The sequence below is a fragment of the Mastomys coucha genome, unplaced genomic scaffold, assembly GCF_008632895.1.
Source record: "Mastomys coucha isolate ucsf_1 unplaced genomic scaffold, UCSF_Mcou_1 pScaffold1, whole genome shotgun sequence".
Taxonomy (NCBI): domain Eukaryota; kingdom Metazoa; phylum Chordata; class Mammalia; order Rodentia; family Muridae; genus Mastomys; species Mastomys coucha.
Window position 1 is genome coordinate 56,600,590 of NW_022196891.1, and position 20,770 is coordinate 56,621,359.

General features: G+C 36.2%; 1 protein-coding gene and 1 non-coding gene across 4 annotated transcripts in view; both read left to right on the forward strand.

The window, feature by feature from the left end:
* Positions 1 to 18,900, forward strand: part of Cop1 (COP1 E3 ubiquitin ligase) — a 130,562-nt gene extending 111,662 nt beyond the window's left edge. For all 3 annotated transcript variants that reach the window (XR_004123024.1, XM_031386507.1, XM_031386517.1), the window contains 2 exons: positions 15,941 to 15,985; positions 18,159 to 18,900. Coding sequence is in view for 2 of the 3 variants with exons in the window: in XM_031386507.1 (XP_031242367.1) it covers positions 15,941 to 15,985; positions 18,159 to 18,176 (63 nt within the window). In the remaining variant the exon portion in view is untranslated. The remainder of the gene's footprint in view (positions 1 to 15,940; positions 15,986 to 18,158) is intronic.
* On the forward strand, positions 8,336 to 8,475 carry LOC116072317. Its single transcript, XR_004111397.1, has one exon.
* Positions 18,901 to 20,770: the final 1,870 nt, after the last annotated feature.

The following is a 20,770-nucleotide window of genomic DNA, read 5'->3' on the forward strand; positions in this document are numbered from 1 at the left end:
TGTGCTGGAACTCACTTTGTAGAATAGGCTGGCCTTAAACTCAGAGAGCCATCTGCCTCTGCCTTCTCCTCTGTAATGATGTGCTTTGTGTGTATTCGTGTACTGTTATTTGAGTCTCCTCAACCTTTGGGCTTCCTGACAAATGGCTTGTAATGTTTTGAGTGAGATCACAGATTCTGGAACCATGTTTCCCAAGTTCAGATCTCTTGAGTTCCTCAGAGGCGTAGATGTTTTTTGAGATCTTGTGGTTAGGACTTTGTCTACCAATGTATTCATCTATAAAGTGCTGGTAATAGTAGCAACCCAGTGTCTTTGAGGATTGTCAGAATTTTAAAATAAGGAAATGTGCGTGGTGTGCTTATAAGTGTCTGACAGGCAGTAAGAGCTGTGTCATCATTTGGGGTTGCAATACCCCTCACATACCTTTTTTGTTTATATATGCGCTTTATCTAAGAGGCAGGCTTGTTTTATACAAAGCATCACATAGTTATCATATTGAAGCACATTGAGAAGCCTTGTAGTACTGCTATAAGCCAGTCTGCTTTCATTAAACTTCAAATCAGGCTATGATAAAACTTTATGTCAGTGCTTCTCAGTTATGGATGACTATTGAAATTAAGAGATCTCTCAAAATCATTAACAAAGTAATTCCAGTTTTAGACTCTTATAGAAAAAAGGTAGAGATCTACGTTCCGCAAACTTCCCTCCATCTTCATGGGAAATGGTATAAGCAGTCAAGTTTGCAAACCATACATCATACTAAAAAATACCATGTTACATATACCAAGAGACCTGAATAATTTTCATGTACTTGTTAGAGCAAACCATTTTGATCATGGATATCTAATATCTATTAGATTTAGCTACTCCTGCACTCCATTTAGAGAGAAACAAAGCAAATATGTACTTTTTTTTCTTCAATTAAAAAATATACCATCCTTGAAGTATATTAACTAGGCTTGGTAGGCCACATCTTTAATCCCAGCACTCAGAAGGCTGAGGTTGGAGTATTACAAGACTTCACGACTAGGATGCACAGATAGTACATATGTATCTATAAATCTTATTTCTGTGTATATATAATTACATATAACAAGACTTCACACACTTAGTACATGTTGCTGTTCCAAATTCTTCAGTGCATACATACATACAGAGTAGAGGAGCTTCTCTCTCCCACTTTCTTCAGCTGTTTCTCTTCATCCTTTTATCTTTCCTTTCTTCTTTCCTCTAGCTGGATGGTTATACACTTTAGAAAATTGTACTGACTGGCAGCAAGAGGGCCAGTGTGAAAGATCTCTCTTTCTCTGTGTCTGAGAGTAAAAGAAGATTGTGTGCTTGGACTCTGATGTAGGGGAAGACTGTTTTTCATCTCCTCCTAACTTCCCTCTTCCCTGGTATCCAGAATATAGAAAGGCAGGAACATTAAAAAGAGAGACAGAAAATCAAAGCAGTGAATACTGTTAGTTGTTTCTCTAATTGTTTGGTATATAGATTTTCCTTAATTTACTGACCAGTACTATACAGACAAAATCAGCAAAAGTATTTGTTGCTGTAGATTTTGTAGAGAATGTGGTAAGGAAATCAAAAAATAAGTTTTATGGAGTCAACTTGCTTGCCATTTAAAATATTTAAATTTTGACAGTTTTACATTCACTGTTGTAGAATTTGACATAAAATAACTCGATTTTTTCTTATAAATCCTTTTTTAAAGTATTTTTTTATATATGCCAGTTTTAGCTAATAGAATAAACATGGATCTTTAACTGTTTCTTTTGCTGTTTTTAATTCAGTCTCTTCTAAGGAAAAAAAAAATTAACTTAGAGGCATTATGAATAACCTAGACCTAACAGTATTTACTATTATTTGTATTCCTTGAGAATATCATACATTTAATGTATTTTGATCACACTCCCCACCCTCTCCCTGATTGTTCCCAGCTCTGTCATCCTCCATCCCATTATTTCTCAACTTGATATTCTTTTAAGAAAATACTCCACTCTGGTATGTGTTGGCTCATGAAAACGGGCATTTGTCTGTGGTATGCCGATGACTCTTTTTAATCTAAGTCAAGTTCTATGAGCCTAGATATTGGGGATATTAATATTACAGAGACAGGCCTGATGTCTTTGACACAGAGTGTATCAGTTGCCTACATGTTCTATTAAAAGTGTTTATTCAAGTGGCAACTGAGCATGAGAAGATGGGGATGTTTGATTCTCAAATTTACTGATGGCAGGGCTGAGGTATAAAGAAGCAGGTGACTTGGGGAAAAGGTGTTTTGGAGGCTGCTGTTGGTTGTTTGGTTGGATTTTTTAAGTCTATACATAGTTAAATGGCCTGCCTTTCAAGATGCACACATTCAGGAAATGGCTTTGTTAGCACTATCGCAGTTTTCAACCTTTTGGTGTCAAATGTCTCCCATTAGACACTTGCCAAGACCCAAGTGAAGGAGGAATAGTTTTACTCAGTTTGTAAGAGACCAGTGACCTCTATGTTAAATAAACAAACAAACAAATAGGAGAGAATGAAAAGAAAGTGAAACCTAGGTGAGTATGGAGTGTGAATCTCCTGTTTTCAAAGGTGGTCTCTGTGGCAGAGCTCCTGAGAATCTGTCTTAACTATATGAACTCCCAACTGTGACAGAAGCACAACTAAGCAACTAAAGCTATTGGGCTTGATGTGCTCAGACTTTAGTTTCCCACAGATCTTACCTCTTGAGGCCCTTCTTCCAAATGTACTGACGAGTCAAGCATGTTTGCATGCCATGAAGCCAAAGTAAGTTGCAGAACCTTTGCATCAGTGCCTTCAGATTGCAGTTTTTTTTCAGATTGCAGTTTCTACTCTACCAAGTGTTTCTGTACAGAGTCCTCTTTCTAGTCTATAGAATTGAGGGAAAACTGCCGGATGGCGTTTTAGGAGTGTTTGCCTTCCCCCAAGCAGCACATAAAAAGATTTCTCATGCTTCTTCCATTGTCCCCTTTATGTAGGCATCATAGAAGAAAGCATACAAGAGGATGTAGCTCTCACTTTAATGCCTTCATCTTCAGGTATTTATATTCAAGCTTCCCACAAGGTACCATTCATGTTTGCTTAAACATTCCAGCATATTCAGCCTTTTCCATGCTGGAAAGCAAATGCTCAGGAACTGTTTATCCTCAAATATGCCCAACACTCCAGTTTTGCCTGTGGATTCTGTTCATGACATTTCTGAATGTCATGAATTTGTAGTTATCTATACCTTTTTGTAGGGAGGGTATAAATGAGGAGGATGGCCTTTAGCTGTCTTGAGCTCTTTGCACAGCCTTCTGATTTTTAACATCATATGCTACAGATGGACTATAAGAATTTTAAATCGATTTTTATATTATTCATTGTAAAATACATAGCAGAAAAGTTGAAGATGTTCCTTATGTTTCTTCCTGTTTACATGCCTGACACCACTTCCTAAGGGTGCTATTTGTATTCTACCCCAACTCTCATTTCATTTAATGAAAAGTATCATTCACGAAGGATAAGTTAACTTTTTAATTTATACTAGTAATTAAATCATCTATTTAGTTTCATATGAAATTGAGTTTCTAGGGAGAGTTTCAATACAAACTTAGCTAGAGGCAGGGATTTTAAAAAGTATAGGGAGAATATTTTGGCAATCCAGAAATTGTGCCATGATATTTATATGCAGTAAATAGTTCTCCAGTAATTCCATTAACTTATATGAAGAAGCAATTAAGCCAACATGACCTTCCACTTATGAAACAATAAAAGTTACTACAGACATTCAAACAGTTTATGCTATTATAATAGTTTTCTATCATTTGAAAGAGCCTGGAATTTTAGTTTTGCTATGCATGGTCTTATTTGATAGTTCAATTTAAAATTGATGTAGTTAAAGACTGAGTTAAAACTATTAGAGACTAGGATCTTAGAATGGCACACACACGCGCGCACACACACACACTAATTTGATCCTTTTAAGTACCTTAAATGTTTACCTCTTCAAACCCTCCGTCTCCCATTAGTTGAGGCTGTCGTCATCCTTTGACCTTACGCCCTTATTCATAGCAAATCTTATTTCAGTTATCTTGCTTGTTTAAAACCTATCATTGATGCCTCCAGTGATTACACAATAAGATGTAATTTTTATGTAATATCTGATAACCTTCAGAAGCAGAAAATGTAAATTATTGTTCCAAGTTCAGTATTGTAGAGTTTTCAACATCATTACATGGATATATAGCATACAAATGTATGATCTACTGATTGCCTATGTCAGAATTCATAATTACCTGGAATGTATATTTTAAATTGTAGTTTCTTAGCCTTATACTTGTTATCTCAAAGTTTCTGATGATGAGGCCTCTGGTCCATCTCAGGGCAGACTTCAGCAACCTGACAACCTTCTAGCATCATTATTAAACCTCACCATGCCCAGTAGAGCAGCTACCTGAGGGACCAAACTTTTCACAGTGGCTCTCCAAGGAGCATTTAGAGCAAACTGTGGTACTCTGTATAGGAATGTAAATCTAGAAACAACAATGAGGGTAAGTAAAAACATTTTTATCCAGGTACAGGATTTATTTAATATCAGGCGCACTGGATCATCTAAACTAAACTGGCTTAACAGAGAGAAAACAGGCTTGTGCTTACAAGTTTATTGACTACATAATGACACAGGTGAGCATTTTTGTAATTATGCGATTGTATTGTAGTGTCCAGGAAAAGAGGGAAAACCTGGTCACTGCTTGTAAACCTACAAGGTTTTGTTACAGGTTAGATTGCAGGAGCTTGTTTCATTTGGTCACTCATATTCAGTTTCTGATCCGCTCTTCATTTGATTGCTGTACAGTGTCAATCAAAATTTTAAGACCTAGAAAAGATTTTTTGCTCTCTTTGATCTTAGCCAAAAGGCCAAGAAGCAATGCTCTCTTTTTTAATAATCTCTTTTTTTAAACACTCTGAATTTTGTTATCAGAAATCATGTATTTAGTCAGTGCTCTGTCACTATAGCCCAGTGTCTAACATAATCTCCTTAAAAGAGAAAGGATGTATTTTGGCTCACGGGCTTAGAGATTGCAGCCAAAGGTTAGTCTGATGGATTATTTTGTAACTCTTGTAGGCATGCCAGATGGCAGTGCTCTATTAATGGTTAGGAAGCAAAACAGGCAGAGAAGGGACCAGAGTCTATTGTTCTCTCTGAGAAAATATCCCCAATGACCTAACACAGTGCCCCCACCCCCAAGATCTGCTTGTCAAATATTCTGCTTCACAGAAATGCCACCAACAGACAAAACCTCTTAACACATGGGCCTTCAGGTGACAGCCACATTCCAAACTAATAAAATAAAGTGCCATAGAAATCAGTTTTGCACTTTCTTCACCTGTGTCTGTTTAATAGATATTTATCTAAACAATTTAAAGTATAGCTTGTTAATTAAAGTTTTAAATAACAAAAATAAGAACATGTCTAAGTTAGTTGAACAGTGAGGAATTTAAATCAGGGAAGAATGAACTCTAAGAGTATCTTCTGTAAGAGAAAATATATCACAATATGTCAGTTGATTATTTTCTTTTTTCACTTTTGATGTGTTAACATTTGTGTTTCCTTCTGGTTTACATCATGTCATTTAAGGCAAACACCATAGAATCAACTTTATTGTATATCTTCCAATTACTTACCAAGTACAATAATTCTTTCTTTGGGTGTCTCATATATCCATCTTTTAAATTTTCCTGTTTTTGTCTCTATTCTCCTGTTCTTTTACATGAGTTTTTGAATCCCTTAGCCTCTTTACATACACTACTACCAAATGGCTTTCATCATCATAGACATTAACATTCATTACCTTTGGCCCCAGTTATTGAGACAAGTTTCTTGTTACTTAAAGGTAACTGTAGCTTGTTTATTTTGATCACCAGTACTATTTCAAGAACATTTCATAAGTAAATTACCTGTACTTTCAATTGCTTCATCCATCTCACTACAGAAGTATATTTATTGTATTACAATCCCATTGTTATATGTTCTTTTGGAAATCCAAACACTAATCACAGAGGGAAAATACAGTCAAAAAATGTTACTTTAAGATAACTCAGATTTCAAACTTACTAGTAAATAGTTAGAAAGCCATCCCTTAGAATACATTCAAACAGTAACAGCATGGCTTTAGATGCTAGGCTTCTGTTCACGCCCCTTATTTTTTCCATTACCCCATGCCATATGTTTCCACTTGGCATAATTTCCAAGCTACTACATTTGAGATTTTTTCAACAGTCTGACATAATGCTATCTGTCCAATCTTTATTTTTTTAACATTATCCATCTACTCCATTGAGCAAATATTTTTATTATTCCATTGCTGCTTCTAAACTTGTATTTGTGTGCTTACTTGGGATGAATCTTTTATTACTTCGTCTCTTTGTTCCTGTTTGTTTAAATTCTGTCATCCTTCTTCACAGTCCCTAAGTCTCTCCATTAGCCATTTCATTGGTTCCTCATATTCTACAGCTACTGGTATGCATCTATGGAAGATACTTTAGTCACTGCCCTTCAAATATTCTCTAATTATTTGTTGTACTTCCTTGGTGATGCCCAGTGTGTCCCATGTTGGGGGCAAAGAACACAATGCCCCAGTTAGCAGAGTAAAAGAATGTAGGCTATGTTTAATAGTATCTTTAGTAAGGATAGCTCCGATTTACTCATCTGCTGCCAGTTAACTGTTTCAGAGTTTCAGTTTCCTAGCCACTACTAGTTCAGGCCTAAAACTCAAACAGCATAAAGGATTAGTGAGAGAAGAGTTGAAGAGTTTGCTGCTTATTTAGTAGAAGTTTTATGTAACATGAAATAATGACTTAGCCAAGTATATTGTATATTTTTATGGTTTAAGTAGATATACAGTCGAGAAGTATAGCTTAAGGACAAAAAGATATGTTATGTGGTAATAAACTAAGATTACCAATGGCAAGACTTCTTTGCTCAGCTTCTCTTCTCTGTCCCTCTATATATAGAGTGGATACCTCTGAATGATGTGTCTTCTGATTTACTTCAGAGAGAAAGAACAGAGAGTTCTTTTATGATCTGCTTTACAGGAAAAGGACTGGAGGTTAGCAGAGAGACACTCCTACTTCTGCTCTTACCTCAAATGCCAAGGTGTCTGTTATATTTGGTATAGTGTCTTAAATTCCATCAGTGTGCTATTGTTCCCTCTGGGAAGCCTTATGATAAAGACTCTGTCAGGACCCGAGACTGTTTTATAACTGAAGAAGTTGAGTCTGAAAGGATTAAGCAGTTCTGTGCAGAAACAGTGTACAGACTCAGGCCTCATGTCTTAAAATTATTGTGGATTTTGATTGTTTGGGTGTGTGCGTGCAATTGTGTATGTGTGTGTGAGAGAAAGGGAAGAGGAGAGAGAGACAGAAAGAGAGAGATTGATTTTTGCCCTCCCCCATTGTGTTATAGAGTATGCCTTTGAGCATGCATATGTGGGGGATTGCCCCCTCCCTCGCCGTTGCATTGTAGAGTATCTCAAAAACATGGCACAAAATTGTAGGTGCAGTCTAACCAAAATGGTCAGGAGGAAATTTGCAAATAGAAATTTTACTCGTACACATTTCTGGAACTGGAGAGATTACTCAGCAGTTAAAAGCGCTTACTGATCTTGCAGAGGACCAGGTTCATTTTCCAGCACCCACATAGCAGTTTACAACTGCCTGCAAGTCCTGTTCTGGGTGAACCAACATGTTCTTCTGGCCCCTGAAGAGTTTGTATGTACCATACAAACTCATGCAAGCAAACACAAAGACAGACAGACAGACAGACAGACCTACCTGTTTTGGGGAAAGAAATGCAGTTATTTTCTGTTTTTAATATTCATCAGCAGTAAAGAATCACTGTTCCTGTCATAAATCATTGTAAATATAGTGTTCTCAAGCTTATTCAATACAGATTTTGGCATGTGATATAAGTTGAAGGTTTCTGTAGATATTTTGAGTAGCAAATAAAATTACTGACATGGGCCACTTGGTGAGATTTGCAGCCTTTGGAATGACTGGTGTGTTGAGTGTGTCTGTGCATCTGTATCCTGCTTCCCAGAATATATATACTCTTAAACAACTTTTCTCTCACTAGAAATCCTGTACCTTTGTTTCTTAAATGTGCCTTTTTAGGGTTCTTTTCTATTATTTGAATCCTGATTTTTTTTTTTTATCTTATTTCAAGGTGCATCTAAATGAGAATTCTAAGTAGTTAGGAGTTGGAATAATATAAAAATACAGAAAGAAAACTGGAATATAAAAGACTATAACAAATGTTATATTAATAATAAATTACACTAAAAATGGAAGCTGCGGAGTCAACCATGTAGACAAATGAGAAGCCATCTTTTGTCTGCAGAAGGCAGCAATCCTACATAAACATGGAGGTCTCTGTCTGACTTAGGATAGCTGGCTAAGTCTGATCGTTCCCCTCCATACAACTTTTTGAATTTCTACTCTGAATACTGTTTTCTTTATTCTTTTTTGCAATATCTCTGCTGCTTAAGTGTATTAGATTATAGAAGCAAACAAAAAAGAAAACCAAGTTTTCTTCAAGCATGTTGAAATATTTTATGGATTTTGTTTGTTTGTGATTTGGCCCTTTCTTAATGTTCTTTCAAATAAGATCTCACATCACCTACTCTCCTGGACTGGAACTCCTGCCTCTTCTATTCAGAGACAGGCTGGTTGGTAGGTTTTGAAAGTAGATATTACTATTGGCTTATTTATTTGAGAAAATCTGTAACTAGCATGTGTAGTGTAGAATTGCTGGTTTTTTTTTGTTTTTTTTTTTTTTTTTAGGAGTTGGGTTATTTAATCTTGGGCTATCAACATTTTATATATAAGGGGACTATTGAAAGCTTTTCTGAAATTCTTTGTATGAAAAATTGATTTCTTGCTACACACTATAACTCAGACCTTAGTAATCCCAGCATTTAAGAAGCTAAGGCAGGAGAATTGCCTTTAGGCCAGCCTAGGCTAAAATGAGTCCCTATGTTAAATAAAAAAAGCAAAATACAGTTGTATGTTCTTTTAAGTCTACAGCCAAAGTTTGGAAATGACCATTTCCAAAGAAAGGTTTTGGTTCTTAGTACAAAATTTGAAGTGTAAGAGTCTTAAGTTTTGGTGGGAAGGATAGGAGAAAAGGAGCCCTTGTAAGAACTGAGTGGCACACAACACTGGGGTATACTGTGAGCAACCCCAGCTGGTGCTATTAACTGTGGAGTGATTCTTGTTTGTGGTCCTGACCTCCCCATGTTTCTTTCTCTGTGCAAATTCTATATGGAACAGTTGTTGAAGCAGTAATGAGAGTTGAGGCACGCCTGTACCTAATGAATGCTTTTCTAAGATCACTTTCCCCTAGGCACATAGCGAGATTCCTTCAGTAAGATAGAAACCAACATTGATGTATTAGTCTTAAAGATGAGCTGGTTCTTGGCCTTGGTTTTCCTTAGACTGTCATATAATAGAAACAACAGAATATTTATGTTCTTTCTTTTTGTCTGGCTTCTTCAGCCTGGTTTGTTGTTGAATTGTTGACATTATTCCTTGTATTTATAGTTTTATGATGGTGTTGTTTTTCTAAGCAACATCTTCATTTATAATTATAGCAAAAACTTTTGTGTGTGTTCACTCATTTTGGATGTAAAGCTTATTCTAGGTTTTGAACTGTTTGAGTAATAAGCAAGTATTTACATGGTTTAGTGGTCTTTCTTTTACACACATATCTACAGGGTAGAATTGCTACATCATAAGAGGTATGCAGCTAACTTTGTATTACCTTTTCCCAAAAATACTGGATTATTTTTCATTTTTCTCAGCAAACTATGATCACCTACTTGCTCTGTATCCTTGCCCATATCTGACATTATGAGTTTATTTATTCTAATAACTAAGTTATATTTAATTTTGTTGAGATAAGTTTATCAGCATTTTTCTCAGGGTGGTCATAAACTCCATGGTTTTATTTGTCCTCTTAAACTCGGTGCATGCATTTTTTTTCCTATTAGTTGTTTGAGAATTTCAGACAGTCTATTTTGATAATACCTCTCTTCCAAATCCTCCCAATCCCACTCCCACCCCTCCATTCTTTACCATCCAACTTCGGTGGCCTCCTTTTAATTTGCTTAGCCCATCAAGTCCAGTTCACACTTGTGCATATTGTCTTGGATGTGTGGTAGTCCACTTACTGGGGATTAAGGTCTTAAACTATTAATATTTTTAAGATAGATATTTTTTGCATTCTAAGACTTTATTTTCCAACTCAAACATTGTATTCTGTGGGGGGGGTAATCTTAGAATCTTTGTTGTTTTTTACATTTATATGTTTGATTTATTTAGAATTCATTTTTAAGATAATACAATGTAAAGATTGAGTTTTCTTTTTATATGTATTTAAGCAGACATACAATAAATATAGTTTGTCAAAACACAGTCCAGGCATGTGAAGGGAATTCTGAGTACTTATGAAAAAGTTCAAAGAAAACAAGACTTGTCTTGTGACCTGTGCTTTATTAAAACAAACAGTTGTTCTTGGAATGTGCTTTTGTGCCCCTCCCAAATGGTGGAGGTAGTGAGCCTCCTTTAGGTTATTCATTACAGCTGGCTATTGTTATTTGTTTATATATATATATATGCCGGCCATGTTCAATTTATCCATGTAACTGGATATTTTATATGACTCTTAACCCTCGGAGTATAAATTGCTTAGTGCGCTGAATAAATTGACTATTGCATGAAACTTTCATCTGTCTCATTTTTAGGCTTCTCTCTCCCACTTTAACACTGCCAGCTAAAGCAGTAAACAGTGGTTGTTTCAGTACTCTTTGTAATACTAATTATGTTTGCCAAGATCTTTAGAAACTTTACATGATCACATAGTGATCTGCTTCTGAGCTTTCCATTTTCTTATGTTATAGTTCCTTTGCTTTTTGTTATTTGTTCCTTTGCTGGGATCAACTTTTAGTTTGTAGAATTTTAATTGTGGTTGCAAAAATGATTAATACTTTAAATACAATCTGACTAATGTACATAGGTAAGTTTGTTTTTAAGAAACTCACAGAATTGTTTTATAATTTTTAAGGTTAGGTGATTATCCAATAAGTGGATACTCATTAATTTCTGCATAAATTTGTATGGTGTGGGGCTTTCATAATTTACTTACACATTTGCATGTAGGTAACATCGCTGTGAATAAAATTTTTATTATAAGTCAATAAATTGAAGTGACTTTTGTATTAAATGTGGGTTTTTCCCCATTTCTCAACATGATGAATTGTATTCTTTGATATTTTTAATTTTTTTTTTTGATGGTAGGAATTAAGCCCAGAGCTTTGTACAAATGCTAAGCTGTCCTGTACCAGAGAGTCTGTCGATGATTTGTTAATATTAGAAACCAAGTTAAGATTTGGGTAAATCCTACCTATACATAATGTACTGTTCTTTCCATTTAAATCTTTTTGTGTGGGTCTGGGTGTGCATGTACTGCACTCAGCAAGTGGAATAGAGGACATATTATGGGAGCTGGTTCTCAGTTTCTACCCCATGGGCCCAAGGATTAGCACTCTCTTCTGAGGTGAGTCATCACCAGCCTCTAATGTGCTCTTTATATGTAGATGAATCCCAGTTACTGGTGGTATTTTAAGATTTTTTTTTTAAATGTATTTATAAAGACAGTTGACTAATTTTATTTTCATGACTTTTTCTGATTTTTGTTTCATTCATAAACTGAATTTGAAAATGTCCCTCACTCACTAGTCACCAACTTTTCATTGAAATATTGCATTTCCATATAATTTGTTCATATTATTACTTGTCAAATCTTATTGGCATCAAGTTATTTATAATAATTCATTATAACACCTGGGATACCTAGTGACATATCTTCCTTTATTCCTGATAGTAACTTACATTTCATCTTTGTTTTTAGATAATATGCTGCCCCTTCTGTGCTTGGCAATCTAATTAATTACCCGTGTGCAAATGCCTGTGTGTTAACCTGTTGAGCACTGAGGTGCTGATCTCTGGGTTGTGAGCAGCTTTTAGTGCTCATTCTCCTGTCTTGTCGTCACTGCTGTGTTCCTCCAGTAAATTTCCTATTTCCTGTACTGTGTGTTTCTGTTTGCTTCTTATACTTATGTCTTCCAGTGTTTCCTTTAACTACTTGAATGTAATTAGAACACACTACTTTTAATGTTCCCATTTGATATTTTCATTGTCCTAGTTGCTGGGTCTGTTTGTTTCTATTGCTTTTTTCCTGGTGGGTGGATGTGTGTGTGTGTGTGTGTGTGTGTGTGTGTGTGTGTGTGTGTGTGTGTAATGCATGTCTTGTTAAATTCTTTGAAGTGTTGAAATTTGCTCTCTTAGAAAGTTAATTTTTTTCAGGTGAACTCGTTTCTGTTGACTTTTTTTCCCTTTAAGGTTTATTAGAATGAGTCTAAAGTAGCACATATAAACTTGCTATAAAGAGAACAAATATTTTAGGCTTTGTAGGCCAAGACTCTGCGACCATAGTTGTAGGGAAGCCAGAGACATCTTATAAATAAGTAAGCATAGCTGTGCTCCAGTCACACTTAAATGAACTGTCTTTAGTCTGCATGCTAGGAACTTTATGACTCTGGGATTTGATAGTGTGGATTGGCAGAAATTTTCTTTTCTTTATCTTTTCTTAATCTTAAGATGCAGAAAAAAAGTAGACATTATGTATTAGCTATCTTTGAGGAGAGTTGCAGTAAGCTACTCATTTAAAAAGAAGAAAAGAAGAAAGTAATAAGAATTACCATCAGTTTTATTTAACATTAAAGGGCTGCATGCAGCAAGGCTGTAGTTAGCCAGCAAACAATGGTCATCCAAATTGCAAATATGGCTTGCTTCATTCCAAACTTTTAAGTAATAACCGCTAATAGCAAAAGTAAGGTTTCTGGTTTTATATTTCTGTTAGATTGAAAAAAAAAATCTAGTTCTAAATCCCTCCTTTGTGCGTTTGTTGGAGGAGAGGTGTAGTTAGACCTGATGACATTGCTTTTCTTTTTCATTGTTTGCTGCTTTGAATACTTTTGAGGTGTGTAAGGATTCTTAGAACACTGTGCTAAGCATATATTAGTCCTGAAAGACCATTCGAGCTACTTGGTTTTTAAGAGGTTGTATATTTATCTGACTCCTCAGACTGAGGTGTTAAGGGGCCAACCTCTGGTAACAACAATTATATCATCTGTAAATGCCAGTCCTAAAGTAAAAAGTGTTTGTGAATGGTAGTCATTAGATCTTTTCTTCCTTGATTTAGCATGCTGCAGATTTCAACCTCTTCTTGTGTGGTCATTTAAATAAATTGTTGTAGTTATATATTGACTCTAAACTTCTATATTGTAAGATAATCTAGGTTAGAGTTCTAATCTGAACTCTGAAACTTTTCAATACCAACATGATACCAGAAATGGAAAATTTAATACCTGATCTTATGTAACAGGTTGCAGTATAAATGCAGGCACAGTAAAAGGCTATTGTATTTTATGTGCAGAAATATGTATTGTTGTATTTTAAGTGCAGAAATATGTATGTTGGTTTTTTACATTTGACTCCCATTCCAGACATGACTTTCCCATGTTTCCTTCCACCAGGAATTTGATGACTGAGTTATATCATTTATAGTCTCAACACAGCAGACTTCCCTGCTCAGTCCTCATCCTCACCAGGTTTTCTGCCTTCCCCCTTTACATTAAAAAGTAATGAATCAAAACCAAAGAAAGAACTGCTGCTAAGACTAAAAGCTTTTCTTTGTCCTGGTATCATGCCCCATAGCAGTGGATGGTTCTTAAGGGCTCCAGCATCTTTGTGGTACCATTTTCTAGCCATAGCTTCATCCTTCTTAACATTCAATTGATTGTGTGTGTGTGTGTGTGTGTGTGTGTGTGTATTATAGTGTTTTATTTCTTTTAGGCAATTGACAGGTAAATCCAAGTCGGTAACATAAGGTCAGCTTTCCATATTACTCAAAATAAAAACACACTAAAATATAATTATAGAACAATGAGTGCCCCAGAAAATCTTTTCAGGAGCTTAGGAAATGGCTCTGTGGGCAAAGCGCCTGACATGCAGGCATGAGGATTGCATATAAAGCTGGTGCAGTACAGCATATTTGTGCATCTTGGTGCTGGTGGGGTAGACAGGTGGCCCTCTGAGTCAGTGAGCTCCACATTCAGTAAGAGTTTTTTTTTTTCTTTCTTAAAATTTAAGGTGGAGAACCTGGAAAGATACTCAGTGGGTAAAAGCCCTTGCTGTGCAAGCCTGACAGCCTGAGTTCAATTCCCAGAGCCACACCTGTGCTACGCACCTGCATCCCAGTATTCCTAGTGAGATGGTAGGCAAAACCAGAAGTAACCAAAGTGTTCAGACCTGGAGAGTGAAGGGACAAAACAAGAAACCCTGCCTTAGAGACAGGATGGAGGAACTGGAAAGATGGCTCTGCAGTTGGGACTATTTTGGTTCTTACAGGACTAGGTTCTGGTTCCCAGCACCTTCATGGTGGTTCAGTTTTACTTGTAACTCCAGTTCAGGCAATCTTTTCTGGGTACTCTGGTGGTGGGGTTGGTAGTGCAGCTTTTGTTTGAGCGTTTTTCTGTTTTCTGAGGCAGATATAGAGTACTGCCACTCTCCAAATTCACATCAGTGAAGGAACAGATAAATCACAAATCTGCTTCTTGGACCATTCACTTCAAATTCTCTGTCTGTGTGAAAGCATTGAAACTGTGTATAGTCACCCAAAGAAAATGTCTGGGCTAACCGTCAGTGAACTGTGCATTCTTCATCTTACTATTGCAGGAAAAATCCCCAGCTAGCAAAAGATAGCAGTGCCCATGCTTCGGTCTCATTCCTCTTGATACAAGTATGACCTTGGATGCTATCTCCCCTGTTTATATTGAAGGGTCTTCTACTGCCTCCTGAAATTTCTGTGGTAGTAGGACAAAATATTTATTTGCTCATATACCAGTAGTAACAAAATGAGTGGTTTTCAAATAGGCTTTACTTAAAAATCAGAGGGGAGGCTTAAAAAGGAAATTCATATTTATAAAACACAAGTGTCTAATGTCATTTCAAAGAAGCTGAAGTTCATAACACACCTTGGCTGATCTGACATTCCTATCATACGGATTAAAAGTTTGTTTTTGTTTTTTCATACTTTGTACTTTGGTCATGAAGCCTTAAGTAAGGCATATCCAGGCACATCCCAGTCTTCATTAAAACAGTCATTTTATCTATTTTTCATAGCTGTCATTTAGATTCTATCTTCCTATTAGCCATAGAGTTTATATGGCAGTCTGTGTACCTCTCAGCTGTCTGTCCTTCAGTGTGTCTCCAAGTTGTTGAGCTCCACTAGATCTCTGAATACAAGTCTGAATCCTTAGATTATTTTGAATTAACTCATTCTTGTCCAGTGTCTTCTCCTATCCTTTCCTGCTTTCAAAAAAAAAATTTCTCCCTTTAGGCTTAAAACACTAAAGATACTTTGTGACATAAATTCTCATTGAAGTTATTACAAGGCTGTTAATAGCATACATGTTGAACAGTGAAATATCTTGCTAAAAATAAAAAATAAAACCAGTTTTCCTTCTATAAAAAGTATATCCCTGAGCCCTTGTTGTCCTGGTTGTTGATGGAGATGTGTCCTGAAGATGGTGACCATGTATCAGTCCTTTGTGTTTTATGGTAAACAGTCAGTAGAAGAGAATGTTCTGGAGAAACAGATGCTCACCTTTTCTTGTTGCTGTTATATATGCTAAAAGTTGTCCTTCCACTTTAGATTCCCGTGGTGTCTTAGAGTGAAGTAAAGGAAAGAGGATGAAAAGAAATTATTCTCTTCACTGCCCTCCAGGAAGTCCTCCTGTGTTCTAAAGCTCTTGTTTCTTTCTAGGAGTCCAATGTGCTGATTGCTGCTAACAGCCAGGGTACAATTAAGGTAAGCCATTTCCTACAGCTCGTATTAAACTCAGATCCATTTTTTTTTTAACTATAACAGGCTCTTAGATATACAGTTGTACTGAGCCTTCACAGTCATGGGTTTCTCCCCTCAAAAATGACCTAACTGAAGTTGAAAGAAATAGTTAGCTCACAGTTATGGAGACAACCATGCTTGTTGGGGTTGTATACAAGATAGATTAATAGATGGTCAGATAGAAAGGAAGACTATTGAGCACTTTCATTATAGTACACCAAGACCAGTATAGCCACATCACAAAGGACCTACTTAGTAGACAGTCTGGCAGGGCATAGTGTTTATGTATTTGTTACCTTTGTCTGTAGTTTTTGTTCTTTCTTGTATTTTTCTTCTCCTATGTAGTAAGTAGGGTTTTTTCCTCCTTGCTAAGGTGGGAGTCAGGATAGAGAGGAAGTTTTAGGATTCTATAATCTGAAATGTTGTCTGACCCCTGGAACATACTCAAGACTCATACTTTTCCACATGCTTTCTTCTTAGTTAATATTCTAAGGAAATACAGTTTTACTTGATTATAGAATTTAGTATTTATCCATTGGTCATAATGCATTATTTATGTAAACAAATTGAATTACACAGTATAATTTTTATAAACAAAACTTTGGATAGAGACTTTTTAAGTACATAAATTTGGTTAACACATATTCTGAGAAAATGTGATCCTTCTCTATATTCTTATAGAAAGTTCAGAAAGCATCTATTTTTATCATGTGTCTGTCTCTCTTGCCTGTAGTAGATATTTATTTTTGCCACAACTTTAATTTGTAAGTACCCAAACCACAAAGGGAGCAATAGAAACTAAGCAGAAGCTATGGAGGTAAAGCATACAAACTCAGAGCAGAACTGCATTGTTAGTTAGTCACACTAATTCATATGTCAGTCATCTTTCCCAGGCAGAAAAAATATGTTTGGTAATAATCACAACTTATATGAAAACTAGGCCTTTGCATGAATCAACATCAGTTCTTTTCTGGAGGCTTCAAGTAAGATGTTAGGTCTTGGAATTGAATGGAAGTAGCTAGGTTCTCTCAATTTCAGATTCTCTTGGCAAGGCATAGATTGAAAATAGATACCTAAATAAACAATCTAGACATCTGAAACAACTAGAATTACTGACACCATATCGTAACTCTAAGGCTATGGTGGAATCTCATAGATTCTCAGAAGGAAACCTGAGATTTTTTTTTTTCCAGCCTTGGCCTGTCATGTCATGGGACCTTTATAATGTATATACAAAGAGCATTGTGACATGCAGGCAACAGTGAAGGTTGGCACCGTTTAGATCTTTCTGACCTAAAATTATAGTGTCCATGAAACAATCCTTGACAGTCTCACAATCACCTTTGTGTTCTCTGACCTTTCTTAGTCATTTCCATCTTTGTTTTTCACTTTTAACATCATCACATTTTATTTTATTTTTTTTTTTTAAAGATTTATTTATTTATTATATGTAAGTACACTGTAGCTGTCGTCATACACACCAGAAGAGGGCATCAGATCTCATTACGGGTGGTTGTGAGCCACCATGTGGTTGCTGGGATTTGAACTCATGACCTTCCGAAGAGCAGTCGGTGCTCTTCCCCGCTGAGCCATCTCACCAGCCCCCACATTTTATTTTTATGGCATGGTAATAACACCAAAATCTAACCAAGTATTGAGACACCACATGGTTAGCATTGAAGTTGAAAGAAACACAAGAAAAGGCAACACTGATTGATGTCTTCTAAAACCTGGGTCATTGGGGTCATTGGGGTCACTGGTGGTGTGCTGCTGACATAGTACTTATTAAGAGAAGAAAAATACTCAAATCCTTAACTATTTTTCCTTAAGAATGAATTAATGTACCAGCTGATACTCTAAAAACACTGTGTGTGTACTTCACCTCAGCCCATATGTCTCCACCAGTTTCATGTAGTTTACCTGAAAGGCTAAGTGGTTTAATAACTAATTTGAAATCTTTCATACAGTGCTTTAATTGAAAGAAGGAATGAACATCTGGTTTCTTCCAGTTCTTTGGCATTATACTAGTTAGTAGGTATTTTGTTTGGTTTTCCAGTAGTACATACGGTAAAGCACCATTAAATTCTTTGTTTTAATGCTACTCTGTAAAACTCTTCCTTTTATTTTTCCCCATTAGGTGCTAGAATTGGTATAAAGTTTCCTGAAGTCAAATTGTGTTTGATTCTCTCAAAGCCATCTGCATCTGATGATGAGAAGAAAAAGAAATGGCATGTGATGCCCCCAACGTCATTTGGATTTGTTCTGAGTACCTTTCCCTCATTTATGCCTTTGGGACATTGGGAATATCCAGAGAATTCTCCGCCATCAGTGTAACTATGAACTTTGCTGTTGGCAGTGTGGCTATCGAATTTTTGTGATAGGGAAACAAATTCTTTTAAATAAAAATACATAACAACAAAAAATAAAAGTTTATTGAGCCACAGCTGAGCCGGGAACACCTTTTTGTCGGGTGGGGTGAGAGTCTTTTGAAGAAGTTGCACTTGTAGGCTGTACAGAATGTTCTGGCTGGGACTGGAGAGAGGCTCAGTGAGTAAGAGCACTGGCTGCTCCTACCGGAGGATCTGGATCAGTCCCCAGTACCTACAGAGCAGCTCACTGCCACTTATGATTCCAGTAGGAGATCTGATGTCCTCTTCTGGGCTCTTAAGCAGCAGGCATGCATGTGATGCACATACAAAAATCCACACATACAAATGAAAATAAATCATATTTTAAAAGAAAGAAAAATGTACTGGTGAATAATTTTAATGTTGTGTTTCCCAAACCTTTTGGAATTACACATACCAACATGAACAAAAGAAAAAATGTGTTGATTCCTTCCAATGACCTTAATGTTTACAATAAAAAAAAATAAAGAATTCCTTTCTATATACCCTGATGAGATCATTACCATCCGAACTCTTAGGTCCTTCCAGATCTGGTCATAGATCTAAGAGTTTGACTTACTGAGATCAAGTAAACAGGGAAGGACTGTCCTTACAACTGCTGGTTCTCTTTTGCACCAGTAAGCCCTCAGTTATACTGGCCAAGACTGATCATGGACTTGGAGCAAGGTCAGCTGACCTTTTCTATAAAAGAACATAGAGGAAACACTTAAGGCTTTGCTGGCCATATGGTCTCTGTTATAGCTGTTAAAGAACTGTTAGTTCTGCCAATGCAGCAGGGAAGTAGCTACTGGATAGCTTGTGGACAAATAGGTAGAATTTCAAACTCTTGTTTACAGCTCATTATCTGCAATGTCCTGGTTGAAACTTGGATGCTCTGGTTACCTACCCCAAGTTTCCAAACCATGTGACCTCTTTAAATTGTCTAATTAGTTTATAAACCATTTTTATGTTGCAGGGCATTGGGTCACGCAAAAGTAACGTGGATAATACTTTCCAGCAAATGATTCAAGCAAAATTGTCCACACATTTCATAAAACATTTTCAGAAGAGTTTGTTGAATACAGATATGCATGATCCACTATCCAGTGGATACCTCAGCTAAAGGTTACTGATACATAAGTAAGCTCACATTTTTTTGGACTTAAATTATTGAAACCAAGTCTTTCTTGAGGGTTAGAATCTTTAGACTATCAGAAAGTTCACATAACGCATATAACTATATATTAACAGCAATCCCCAACAGAACTAAAGCAATAGTACATGTCCAACACATACTTCTTCAGCAAAGCATGCATATTCACATTACATGAGGTTGGTTAGGAAAGAGGAATAATTTGGTAAAGAGGAAAAATAGTTGTACAGTAGTTTGTAAGGTTTTATCACCCAATTTGAGTGAAATTTATTAGTTTTCATAGCTTCAAAGAATTTCATCTTACATAATTTCTTACATTTAAAACCTGTTAAATTTAATGGTCTCAAGTCTGAGAGAAAGGGCTAGGGAAATGGCTCAGCAGTCAAGAGTCCTGCTGCTCTTGATTTCTAGAACCCACAATTGAACTCACAACTGCTTAGAACTCCAGTTCCAAAGAATCTGACCCCCTCTTCTAACATCCACGTACCCAAGGCATGGATTTGGTACACAGACACATGTGCAGGAGAAACACCCATACATATAAATAAATCCTTAAAAAAATCAAAAGTTACCATCTGTCACCCATGAATGTTAAAATTAGTAAATGTCCATTTGTGAAAATGTAGAGTTCCTGGTATTAGGGATAAATTCCCTGAAAAGCAGTTAAGGCCACCTTGAATGCCTTTAGATAGAAGTGATGTTTTTGATCATTTGAATTATTTTTCCATGCCTACACTTTTAATTTCAAGCTCTCTATATAAAGAGTTGATCATGTTAGTTTCCATGTTTAGAAGATAGAGTATTGTGTTTGGTTATCAAAGGGATATGATTTTTTTTTTAAAAATTATCTTAAGATAGTACTTCCTTTTTCTGTTTTTTTTTTTTTTTAAAGTTTACCATGTAACACAAACCAAACTCAGTTTTAATCTGTAGTCACAAGTAACCTTGAGTTTCTGATCATCCTGTCTCCCCGCCCCCTCAGGGGGTGGAGCTAGGATATAGTCATCTGTCATCCCTCCCAGTTTTAAGTGGTGCTAAAGTGCTAGGGAATAAAACCTAGGGCTCTGTGCATGCTAGACAAGACATTAAACAACTGATCTACATCCCTAACCCCTTTACTTAATTTTTTTTCATTTTTCTTGAAAATCATAAAGCTTTCTAAAGTTGAGTTATCAAATTAATGCTATTCCTTGTAAAAATATAATATTT